We start from the raw sequence: 12,984 nt of genomic DNA, 5'->3' as shown, positions 1-12,984 counted from the left end.
CTTCTAAAATAACTTCCAACAACGAGATTCATGATTAGATGATCTCTAAAGTCCTCTCTAGCTCTAACCTTCTATAATATATCTGGATTATTGGGCATTGACCACAATCTAGATATCTTTTAGTCCTTAGAATATCTACCAAGATTTGATTTGTAAAGAGGCAATGTATTATTGTGGAAAGAATATTGGACTAGGAATCAGAGAGCCTGGGTTTGGATCTGGGCTTCACCACTGGCTGTGTAATTGTGGGAAAGTCAACAGATGTTGGTCAGAAAATATGGATTAAGATCTTAGTTCTGACACTTTCTACCTGTGTAACCTGGAACAAGTTATTAAGCTTTCTTAAACCTCAGTTTCTTCATGAAAAAAATGGGGGAGTTGAATTAGAAGATTGTTATGATAATATGACCTATCCTATCTGGTTCTTAGTTTCTTCATTTTAAAAAGAAAAGGTTGGATTAGGTGATGTCCAAAGTTTCTTTCAGCTCTAAATCCTGTTTCCTCCACTCTTTCTGATCCCATATTTGTGGCTCCTACACTTATCCATGGCTTCAGGTGGCTTTCTCTTTCTACTCTGAGATTTGTTAACACAACCCTCTGTGACCCTTTCTCAACCCCTTATTCCCTCATTTTATCCCAGAATTTACCAACCCTGGCTTAATTATGGCTTAATTTTTTTCCCCACCAATTCCCCTGAAGAATATTTACAAAGAGTAGCTCAATTGTAGGTGAGGTTCTTCTGTCAGCAAAGCTTCCTTTGGAGAGACAGTATTGTGAAACAGAAAGTATTTTATAAATTGATTTATTCAAACACAGCAAGTACTCTCTGGGCTCACTAGGCTGATTACCTCATCCTTTCAAGATTATAGGAGTTGGGATATCTCTTCTCTACTGTTATCATATTGATATCCTGTTACGGAAATGTTTTCCTCCATGGTTAGGAATCAGTGATTAGTGCCATAGTTCCATTAAACCAATTAATATCAGTTCGCATTTAAAGATGGATATTTACCTTAAAAATATGGAGATATAATAAGAACAGAAATACAAATATCCCCTCCTCAATAAATTGAGGGCACTCTCCCTCTTCTATCACTTCTGGCTCAGATTTAATGCAATTTCTACAAAGCATTGCTCCCACCAAGTTCACTTTCAAATGTGGCATTGCAGTCAGTTGAGTACTACTGCTATGCTGGGTCCCAAGATCTCTCCTTGCTTCTTGGGACAATGATGCTCAGCTGCCTGCAAAGCTCAGCATAGATTTGCCTGCTGCATCTCAGGTGGCTTATTCTTCTGACATTTTGAAATTCACAAAGTTGGAACCTCTAACATCCTTCACCTAAAATAGAAGAAAAACTGCCAAGGCAAAGAACCAAAGCCCATAGTCATGGGCCATGACTCCTCAGAAGGAGAGAGCCTCAAATCTCTCCTTTTAAAGCATTGTCTTTCACTAGACAGTGTCAGAAATTGTATCTTGATGATTTAAGTCTTTGTGGGCTCATATCAATTACATAACATGGAGAAGCACATTGAAATTGAACTTTAGTGGGATCTTTTTTGCATCAACTGAATTGTTATCAGGATATGGTCTAAGTGCACGAGTCTATGGGGTATTTATGAGGATGATTCATTTGAGATACTAGTAGAGGAGATATAACAAAACTTTTTTTAAAAAAGTAAGAAACCATAAAAGATAATACAGTAATGTCCCCCCTGAATAATTGGTCTTGGCATTAATGTTAACCACTGTTTTCCAGATATCCTTTGAAATTGCTGACCGTTCAACTTTGGAAACTGTGGATAACTCTTTATTTTTTGTTATCAAAGTTGTTGACATCAATGATAATGCACCACAGTTTGCTGGGGAAGAATTTAACATCACTATCAAAGAAAACCACAATCTAGGTGAGACCTGTTCACCTGTTGGGTGAGATTCATATTCCATTTTTTAATCAGTGGAAATATCATTTTTTATATTCTTAATATTTTGTTTTTCCCCAATTATATGTAAAAACAGATTAGTATTCCTTCACTTCTTTTATGGAGGCACCTTTACTTTGTATAGTGAAACAGGATAGAGGAAGAGTGGGAAGGGATGTGCAACTGAATGGTTTCAGGTATATATTTTCTTGTTCATTTCTTAATATTGCAGGCCTAATATTTCTTCTGATTCTTTCTGGTCCTTAAGCTAAATTTTATACTAACAATAAGATTACCTGGAAAATAATTCATTAGCATTTAGAACTCCTGGTGGACCACTAACAGCCTAATTAAAATAAGTCCAATCTACACTATGGAACTTTAATCTGTTGTAACAACTGATTTTTTTCTTTCCTTCTAGATAATCCTGTCTTTCAGGTGGTGGCAGTCGATTTGGACAAAGAGCAAACTCCCAATTCTGAAGTCTCCTATTCCCTTGTTTCACAAGTGCCGTTGATAAAAGGAAATGAGTTTTATATAGATCACAGCAGTGGAGAAATCCATGTCTCAGGATGCTTAGATTATGCGGTACTAAATTTTTTTTATTCTTTTTAAAAGCATGAATTTCTGTCTCCCACATGTGATTATTATATATGACTTCTAAGTGTGTAGGTGCATCTTTTTTTTTCCCATTCATCTTGTGTTGAGTAAATACATGCTGTGTTCAGAGGGGCAGCTAAGTGGTGCAGTGGATAGAGCACCAGTGCAGGAGTCAGGAGGACCTGAGTTTAAATCTCACCTCAGACACTTGACACTCACTAGCTGTGTGACCTTGTGCAAGTCACTTAACCCCAATTGCCTTATCCTGGGTCATCTCCAGTCATCCTGATGAATATCTGGTCACTGGATTCAGATGGCTCTGGAGGAGAAGTGAGGCTGGTGACCTGCACAGCCCTCCCTCACTCAAAAAAAAGTCAAGTGCAAGTCATGTCATTATTTCTCTGATGGCATGGTCTTCTTTAGCAATAAAGGACCAACACATACAACACAATATGTTCAGAGCACTGTGTTAGGTGTCTTGCCCTGAAAGAGTTGACAATCTAGTAGGTAATTAACATTCAAACATAGATAACTATAATGGTGTCTTTCTTAATCTACTTACACCTGTACTGTACAGACGTACACTGAATGATTTGGTACAGACATACACTGCATGATTATACGTATATATGCATACATTTAAAAACAAGTATATATTATATCTGTGAGTATGTATGTATGTATATACACACGTACACATACATATAGGAAAAAACAAAAGTTATCATTGAATCTGGGTTTTAATATTGGCTCCGCTTATTTATTATTTATATGACTCTAAGAAAGTTATTTTTTTCTGAGTCTCAATTTCCTTATCTTTAAAATGAGAGCGCTAGAAAGGTGATCTCTAAGATCTTTTCTCCTGCTGCATTCTACAGTCCTACAAAAATATTTCAAAAGATCTAGAGTTTCATTGGAATGGGCTTGTCTAGCCCATGAAAATCACAACCTTTCTAGTTAAGTAAACATTATGCATGAATTGTAGTGACCCCCAATAAATTTCATTACCTTCCAGCCAAAGTTGTTGAACCTCTCTGATCCTGGCTTGGCTGGTACTGGGACATTAGTATCAGAGTCTGTTGCTGGACTTGGCCCAATAACTTCTCAGTTTGATAGGATCTTCCAGAGCATTGCCTACAAGAACCCACATCCATGCCACCATGAAACATTGGAGGGGTCATTACAAAACAAATGGAAATGAAAGTTAAGCAACAAAGTCAATTGATTTGTTTTCTTGCCATATGTTGGGGAAACTAACTATTCGCCTCCATGCATAGGCTACCCGGTTCTTCAAATTACTGATTAGAGCAAATGACCATGGAGAGCCATCATTGTCATCCACTGCTACTGTTAACATAGCAATTGAAGATGGAAACAACCATATGCCTACATTTACTAAGGGACATGTAAGTCCAACAGCTAACTTCTGTTTTTTAATCATCATAAAGACCAAATGAGATTTGGTCTCCAGTTTGTGTCATACCAGGGTGTCTCCAGTTTTCTTGATGAGGTGGGAGGTGTCATGAAATTTGCAAAATCAAGTTGGTTTTAATTTAATATCATAATATTATGGGGAGGGGGTTACTAAAGAAGTGTGATTTGGATGTCAGGAAATAATGTCCAAAATAATAGCATGTCACAAGTGAGAAAAGATTGGAAATCGTTATTCTTGAACAACATGAGTGTATTATTTTGAGTGTGCATGATTTACTTTTAGATGAATTAAAGGAATAGCAAGCATCTGTAATCTCTATTTCCAATTTTTTGGTGTAGAATTAAAAGAAAGTATTTCCCAAAATAGTTAAGTATTTTTAAAACAATTTTCTTTTCCATTTTCTTTTTCCAAATCAAAGTGAAATGATTAAAAAACAAAAACAAATTCACAACAAACTTGATTATGCTAGTGAAAGCTACTATTTTGAACTCTTTGTATTTTTGCATGACTTGGTGATGATCTTTGCATGACAAGTAAACTCAGAAAACAGGACTCTGCTCTTTTGTGGGCTTTAGCTTAAAGGCCCCAAAATGTTACAAAGATTATTGAATAACCACTGATTTCAAGACTTATTTGTAACATAAAATCGTTTTCTGAATCTGTGTAGTCATTATGATTGATATTTATATAGTACCCAAAAGCCTATAAGGTAGGTAGTACCAGGAATATTTTCCCATTTTATGGATAAACTGATACCTAAAGAGGCACATGACTTCTCCAAAGTATTATATTATGTTATATTGCATATTACATAAGTATTAGAACCAGAATTTGAACTCAAGATTTCCTAACTTCCTAATATATTTTTCATTATTCTAGAGTCCTTCTCCTTTAGTCTTTTAGGAAATTATCAGCATTTTTATAGGATAGCATAGTCCTAACATTATAGCATATCAATAAAAAAATTAATGGAATATTTTGGAATGTTAGGAAAATAGCAGGTTCAAGAGAATTTTTTAAAAAACTATTTTGCTTTTACAGTATAAATAGCAGGCAGAGAATATGTCTTATTATCATTGGTTATTTTTCTGCCAAATAATTAGGATTTCAAATTCCTTTAGAAATTTCAGTAAAGAGATGTGCCCAGGCCCTAAGTTAGCTAACCTGGATAAAAAAATAGAAAACGATTAAAGTTTTCTTGGTCTCAATGGCATTGCTTTTTTCAGTATAAAGTACAGATTTCTGAAGATCAGATACAACAGGATGTAGTAAGGCTCCTAGTGCAAGATCATGATTCTCCATTCACACCTTCCTGGAGAGCAAAATACAAAATACTTCATGGTAATGAAGAAGAACACTTCAATATTGTGACAGATCCTGAGACCAATGAAGGAATTTTAAATGTCATCAAGGTAAAGTCAGAGCCAAGCTGTTCTATCCAGATGCATCCTAATAGATTCTCTGATCATCTCAAGTTTCTCTGGATTCTTCATAATTATCCTCTCTTATGGTGAAATAAATCCCATAACATTGACAAATCAAAGTTTGTTCAGCCATTCCCCCATTTGTTTCCAGGTCTTTGTTACACTTTTTTTTTTTTTTTTGGCTTCAGTATCTGCATGCTAGACTGGGAAACAGTAAAACCTAGGTGCAGTCTCTGCCTCAGACACTTTATAGAGGTATGACCTTGGGTGAGTCAATTAAACTCTGTAGGGACCAGTGTGTTCATCTATAAAATGAGGCAGTTGAACTCAATTACTTCTAAGGTCCCTTTCAGAACAATCTCTGATAATATGATAAGTCCTCATGGTTGATTCTTGCATTGATCCAAGTTCTGAAGGCAGATTTCTGCTCTCTTTGGGGGGAAATTTTTTCTAACAGAGTTGCCTTCAGAACTTGGTCTGTTTTCCAGTCTAGCATGCTATCCACTTGGCTACCCTGTCCCTCAGTGATAACCAGTGCCTATTTCCTACCATTTGACAGAGATGTGATTCACTAGAGGTACAGAATGAGGATTATATTTTTGGACGTGGCCAGTATGTGGATTTCTTTTGCTTGACTATGATAACTTATAATAAGGGAAGTGTTTTGGGGGTGGGATGGGGAGGGTAGCAAATTGGTAGGGAGAGGGGTGCCTATTGACACTGAAGCCAAAAAAAAAAAAGGTGTGTCCATCAAGCATGAAAGAAAATGTTCGGAAGATCACAGAAGAAAGTGTAGAGGGCAGCAGACAAGTAAGCCAGTTTTGGAACATTGAATTGAGTATATACTTTTGAAATAAGCTATATAATGAGAGTCATGGTTTCATATGCAACCTTTTCCTTTTTTTAAAGTTGTAATCTTTTTATTAATTTATTTTTAGTTTTCAACATACACTTTCACAAGATTTTTGAGTTCCAAATTTTCTCACCATCTCTCTCCTCCCTCCACCCCAAGACAGTGTACATTCTGATTACCCCTTCCCTGAATCTGCCCTCCCTTCTATCACCCCCACCCCCTTCTCTGATCCCCTTCTCTTTTATTTTTGTATAGGATCAGATAGATTTCTATGCCCCATTGCCTGTATATCTTATTTCCCTGTTGCATGTACAAACAATTTTTAACATTTGTTTTTAAAACTTTGAGTTCCAAATTCTCTCCCTCCCTCCCTCTCTCCCCACCCTCCCTCACTGAGGCAAGCAATTTGATATAGGTTATACATGTGTAATCATGCAAAACACTTCCACAATAGTCATGTTGTAAAAGACTATATTTTCCTCCATCCTATCCTCCCCATTTATTCTCTTATCTCCTTTGATCCTGTCCCTCTTCAATAGTGTTTGCTTCTGATTACCCCCTCCTCCAATCTGCTCTACTTTCTATCATCCCCACCCCCTTCCTTTTCCCCTCCTATTTTCCTATAGGGTAAGATAGAATTCTATACCCAATTGAGTGTGTATATTATTCCCTCCCTAAGCCAAATCTGATGAGACTAAGGCTCACTCATTCCCTCTTACCTTCCCGCTCTTTCCTTCCACTGTAAAATCTTTTTCTTGCCTCTTTTATATGAGATAATTTACTCTATTCTACCTCTCCCTTTCTTCTTCTCCCAGTATGTTCCTCTCTCACCACTTCATTTTACTTTTTAGATATCATCCCTTCATATTCAACTCACCCTGTGCCTCTGTCTATATGTATCTATCTATCTATGCGTACATATATATATGTACACATATGCATGTATGTATATGTAGATATATAGATATATTTCCTCCAACTACCCTAATACTGAGAAAGGTCTCATGAGTTACAAATATCTTTCCATGTAGGAATGTAAACAGTTCAACTTTAATAAGTCCTTTATGATTTCTCTTTCTTGTTTACCTTTTCATATTTTTCTCGAGTCTTGTATTTGAAAGTCAAATTTTCTATTCAGCTTTGGTCTTTTCTTCAAGAATTTCTATTTCATTGAATATCCATTTTTCTCCCTGAAGAATTAGACACAGTTTTGCTGGATAGGTGATTCTTGGGTGTAATCCTAGCTCCTTTGACCTTCAGAAGATTATAATTGAAGCCCTCTGATCTCTTAATGTAGAAACTGCTAAATCTTGCATTATCCTGATTGTATTTCCACAATACTTGAATTCTTTCTGGCTGCTTGAAATATTTTCTCCTTTACCTGGGAATTCTGGAATTTGGCTACAATATTTCTCAGTTTTCCCTGTGGGATCTCTTTCAGGAGGTGATCAGTAGATTCTTTCAACCCTCTGGTTGTAGAATATTGTGTCACTTTTCCTTGACAATTTCTTGAAAGATGTTGTCTAAGCTCTTTTTTTTATTATGGCTTTCAGGTAGTCCAACAATTTTAAAATTATCTCTCCAGGATCTATTTTCCAGGTCAGTTGATTTTCCAATGAGATATTTCACATAATCTTCTATTTTTTCATTATTTTGGTTTTGTTTTATAATTTATTGATTTCTCATAGAGTCTTTAGTTTCCATTTGCTCCATTCTAATTTTCAAGGTATTATTTTCTTCAGTGAGCTTTTGAACTTCCTTTTCCATTTGGTTTTACTGTTTTTTAAGGCATTCTTCTCCTCATTGGCTTTTGGACCTCTTCTGCTATTTGGATTATTTTATTTTTTTAAGGTGCTATTTTCTTCAGTATTTTTGGGGGTCTCCTTTAACAAGCTGTTGATTTGTTTTTCGTAATCTTGCATCACTCTCATCTTGTCCCAATTTTTCCTCTACTTCTCTCACTTGGTTTTCAAAATTCTTTTTGAGCTCTTCCATGGCCTGTGACCAATTCCTAGTTTTCCTGGAGGCTTTGCATGTAGGAGCTTTGACTTTGTTGTCTTCTTCTGGTTGTATGTGCCAATGTTTTGTGCAGCTGTTTTCAGAGATACTTCTAGGGACTTCTAAATTTTCAGTTTTTCTAAGGTGGCATGATCAAAGGAGAGGTGTTTATTCTTCTCCTGGTCTGTACTCTGGTGTGTGAGTGACCTTGTGGTCACTTTTCTGTCTTGGAACTGTGAGAAAGATTCCCTCTCCACTGCTGCCACAAGTTTCATCATACCAGGGCTCCTCCTTGCCCTGCAACCCAGGTCCAAGCAGGGCAAAAAAGAAAATCCAGCCTCGGGGTTAGCAAAGAGATCCCTGCAATCTCTTCTGATCAGCTAATTCATTCTCCACTGTCTGTGGGCCAAGAGCTCCAGAAAAAGCCACTGCTGCAGCCACAGCTGCTGTCAGTGCCAGACTGTGCTCCTCTTTTACCCAGGTCCAACAGGCCTTTCCTACTGATCTTCTGAGTTGTGTTTGATGTTTGTGAGTTGAGATGACTGGAAACCACCACAGCTGCCAGTGATTCAGTTCCCTGAGGCCTGCTCTGAGTTCACCCAGACCTGTCTAAGCTGGCATGTTTTGTGCTAGACTGTGCTCCTTTCTCATCCTGGTATAACAGACCTTTCCTGTCAACCTTTCAGGTTGTCTTGGGCAGGAAATTTATTTCACTCTATCATTTTCTGAGTTCTGCTGCTCTAGAATTTGCTTAGATTCATTTTATACAGGTATTTGGAGGGGTTTGGGGGAGAGCTCAAGCAAGTCCTTGCTTTTTCTCTGCCATCATGGCCCCACCCTCAACCCTTTTCCCTGTTCTTTGCATATAGAAATAGAGACTCATGTCTGTTGGTGTTTATCATTTTTAGAATAACACAACTAAGTAAATAGATAGATGAATGAATAGATAAATGAATGAATAAGTAAATAAATACACAATTGAATGAATAAATACATAAATAAAAGAGTTCCCTCCTAAGATAGGGAACACTCCTAAGATAGTGAATTTCCCATCTCTAGAAAGGAGATCTTTAAAATTAGGCTAAATAAGTACTTGTTGGGAATATTGTAGAAAGGGATCTTTTTTAGACATGATTTGGCTTAGTTGATCCTGAAGGTCTGTTTATCCCTGAGATTCTTTGATTCTGTAATATAGAGAGAGCAAAGGTCATAAAGTCCTTGACTCATGTCAGGAACAAGACACATTTGCTAATAAAGTCTTCTGTTTGCTATTGACAGCCTTTGGATTATGAAAACCTGCCAGAGAGAAAACTTGTTATTGTAGTTGAAAATGAAGAACCATTTTATTATTCATGTGAGAAAGATCAACTTGGTCATGGAACCATGATGACCAGCACTGCAACTGTGAGTGTGGAGGTTATTGATATCAATGACCCTCCTCAGTTCCATCCTCCTAATTTTATCGTTCAAGAAGCTGATGGTGCCAAACCCGGGATCCACTTGGGAAGATTTAATGCTATAGACTCAGATGGGAGCATAAGGTAAAGATATAATGGAGGAAATGAGGGTAATTTTCCATTTGGAATGAAGCACGTACCATCCCATGATGGTATTTTTATTGCTTAACATCTTCACTTTTTTAATATTGGTATTTCAGAATTGGCATGCTTCACTGGCATGGGTAGTCCTGCTACAGGTGTAGATTACAATCTCTCTACACCTTAAGGCATAGTCTAATAGTTGCTCTAGTTAAAAATGTAATCACCTGGTGGTATCTATGCTCTGGTGATAAGACTTTCTGAGCTGAACTAGATTGGTTTTCAGATGACAGATGCACAGACTGTTGCCAGAGCTACACTAGAAGCACTTCTAACTTGATTAGACCTGAGACTATGCTCTGTTTGAGAATCTGAGACTCCAGGGTCACTACCACTCTATGATGACACATTGGAACAGGGTTTAATATTATAGAGTTTTTACTTGGTCAACTAATTTCTCCTATGGCTTAATTCTGAATCCATGATATTATGGACTACCCACAATGGACAAACACTTGTAGTTGCAATTAAGAAAAGACAAGTACTTATAGACTTTAGCCTTAAGATTTAGTAGTAGTTAACATTCTTGTAACACTTTTAAGGAATGCATAATACCTTACATATATTATCCCATTTGATCCTCACAGCTACCTTGTTACCTTAAAATCATATAGTTATTGCTGGAGGAGATCTAAAAGGTTCCCTGGTCCACCCTCCTCATTTTACAGATTTACATTTTATGGAACAGGGTCTCAGAGAGATTAAGTAACTTGCCCATCTAAGGCCACATGATATCAAAGCCAGGATTTGAATCTAGTTCCTCTGATTCCAAATCCTGTTCTCTTTCTGCTGCAGTAGGCTGTTGAGTCACAGTGAAACAAAATCTTTCCTCTCCACTCTATTTGCATCTAATTGGAATGAGGTCTCAGATCTAAGGTTACTAGAGAGTTGCTTTCTTAATGCTTCAGATACTACAGAGATGAATGATTTGCCACTTATAGTGTCTCTGGTTTGTAAACACTGATGCCATTTAAGTTTGTAGTGAGTTTTAGTTGCCTGATGATGTGAAACTGTAGATGGGAAAGTGGCATGCTTTTTGAAAATTTTAGTTCATCGCATTTTAAAATGGAATGATTAAAAGCCCTGGCTTTTAAAAAGCAGAGAAGGGAGGGAAGGGGAAAGAAATGGCACCTTCTCTTATTCTTACCCTCCTAAGGGACTGAAACATTCTGGTTGTTTGTTTACTTAGCGGGGAGGTTAGGGGAGAGGGAGGAGGCCTTATCTACGTCTTCAAATTATCTATTACTGGTAACTTGACTAAGACCTGTTAACTGCAAGCAGTAGGATTAGACAGACTTTGTGTACTCTACTATGTAATAAAAATGCATGTCCTTATGTTTACCCACTGGAAGAACAAGAGAAGGAATCTTATTGATGATCTAGTTCAATGTCCTTGCTTTAAAAATAAGGAAACAGAGATTTGTGAAGAAATGACTTGCCCCCAAATATATACATAGTGACTAACAGAACTGAGATTACAACCCAACTCTTCTAAATATACTACACAGGAAGATAAAGGACTATTTATACCACCTTAGGTACTTGTCTAGAAGTCTCTTTGGTTAGAACTCTCTTTTCATATTATGGAACAAACCAATTCAAAGAATATGAAATAAAGCCAAAAACTCCAGAGACAAGAGACTCATAGAATCTTAGAGCTGAGTGAGACTTCAGGAGTATACATTAAGAGCTAGAAGGGCCTTTAGAACCTAAAACCTTCTATGGTTGTTCAGTCATGTCTAAGTCTTTGTAACCCCATTTGAGGTTTTCTTGGTGAAGATGCTGGAGTAGTTTGCCATTTCCTTCCCCAGATCATTTTACAGATGAGAAAACTGAGACAAACAGGGTTAAGTAACTTGCCCAGGGTCACACAAATAGTGTCTGAGGCCAGATTTGAACTCAGGAGGAGCAGTCTTCCTGACTTCAGACCCTTCACTCTATCCACTGTGCCATCACAACTAGCTCCCCAAAACTTTCTATGGTAGAGACCTGTAGAGTACACAACCATAGAATGATAGGTGTGGAAGAAATATAGAATGTCAGTACTGGGAGGGTCCCATCTCATTTTTACAGTAGACATGAGATCTCATATTGCTCTGAATCATTTTGCTAACATAGAATTTGACCATTAAGCAAGTAGTCAAATGAAGAGTTTGATTCTTTCTGCAAACATAATGTTCTTCCCAGATCAGTAAAATTACTATTAATACAAAAGGGGAAGCAAAGGGAACTATGAATTTTCATTGATACTTCTATATTACATATTATTGTACACCTCAGTTTCCAGCACTGCCAACCCTTGTCTCTTTTACCCTATTCATGAACTGCAGCCTAATTCTAAATTCCTTTTCATATGCATTCTGATTTCCCTAAAACATTTTTAAAGATTTATCTTTTCTTATGCCATATTTATTTCCTACTATACCCTGCCCCTCTTTTTGGACTCTTTCCCAGAAAGCCAAAGAATAAAAAAGTAGAGGAAAAGTAAAAAGTAATTAATCAAAACTAACCAACACATCAACCAAGGGAAAAAGGGTGGTGCATTTTTTTTTCTGTATTCTTCCTGGTCAACCTTAATCATTATAATTACACAGTATTGATTTTCATTTTGTGGTTGTTATTGTCCTTTTGTTTACATCAATGTAATCATCAAAATTATTGTTTTCCTGGTTCCCCTCCTTCTGTTACTTTTAAATTAGTTTTTTACCTCCTGCAAGGTTTAAGCTGATTCATGATCCTGCCAATTGGGTCACTGTGGATGAACTCTCTGGTATGGTTACTACAGTGAAACATGTGGATCGGGAGTCCCCTTACGTGAATAACAGTTTTTACACAATTATGGTCAGTGCCATTGATGATGGTAAGTACATAATCTGTCTGAGGAGAGAAGAACACTCATGAGAATCTTGGACCAACACAACTCCATAAGACTAAAATAATTATTCTTGCCTTTCCCACACTCACAGTGGAACCTGTGAGAACAGTGTTCTAGCAGAAAAAACTATAATAGTTTAGAAGGAAGCTATTAGTAAATTGTGGAAGTTGTAGTCAAATCTAATATCCTTTATCACCTTTTCATGTGTCCTCAGCTGCCTGGTAAATGATGTCTGGTAAATATTTAGCATTGTTTCCCCTTATTTTGAAACCTAGGGAGTA

General features: G+C 36.9%; 1 protein-coding gene across 1 annotated transcript in view; it reads left to right on the top strand.

The window, feature by feature from the left end:
* The first annotated feature begins 1,150 nt into the window (after positions 1-1,150).
* Positions 1,151-12,984, top strand: part of LOC140519889 (cadherin-like protein 26) — a 38,212-nt gene continuing 26,378 nt past the window's right edge. Inside the window, exons 1-6 of the mRNA XM_072633382.1 lie at positions 1,151-1,905; positions 2,342-2,508; positions 3,798-3,926; positions 5,182-5,367; positions 9,509-9,771; positions 12,546-12,688. Coding sequence (XP_072489483.1) covers positions 1,737-1,905; positions 2,342-2,508; positions 3,798-3,926; positions 5,182-5,367; positions 9,509-9,771; positions 12,546-12,688 — 1,057 coding nt within the window. The 5' untranslated portion in view covers positions 1,151-1,736. The remainder of the gene's footprint in view (positions 1,906-2,341; positions 2,509-3,797; positions 3,927-5,181; positions 5,368-9,508; positions 9,772-12,545; positions 12,689-12,984) is intronic.

This window comes from Notamacropus eugenii, chromosome 1 (genome assembly GCF_028372415.1).
Source record: "Notamacropus eugenii isolate mMacEug1 chromosome 1, mMacEug1.pri_v2, whole genome shotgun sequence".
Classification (NCBI taxonomy): Eukaryota; Metazoa; Chordata; class Mammalia; order Diprotodontia; family Macropodidae; genus Notamacropus; species Notamacropus eugenii.
The sequence above is the reverse complement of the archived record's forward strand: the minus strand, read 5'-3'. Positions and strand labels throughout refer to the sequence as shown.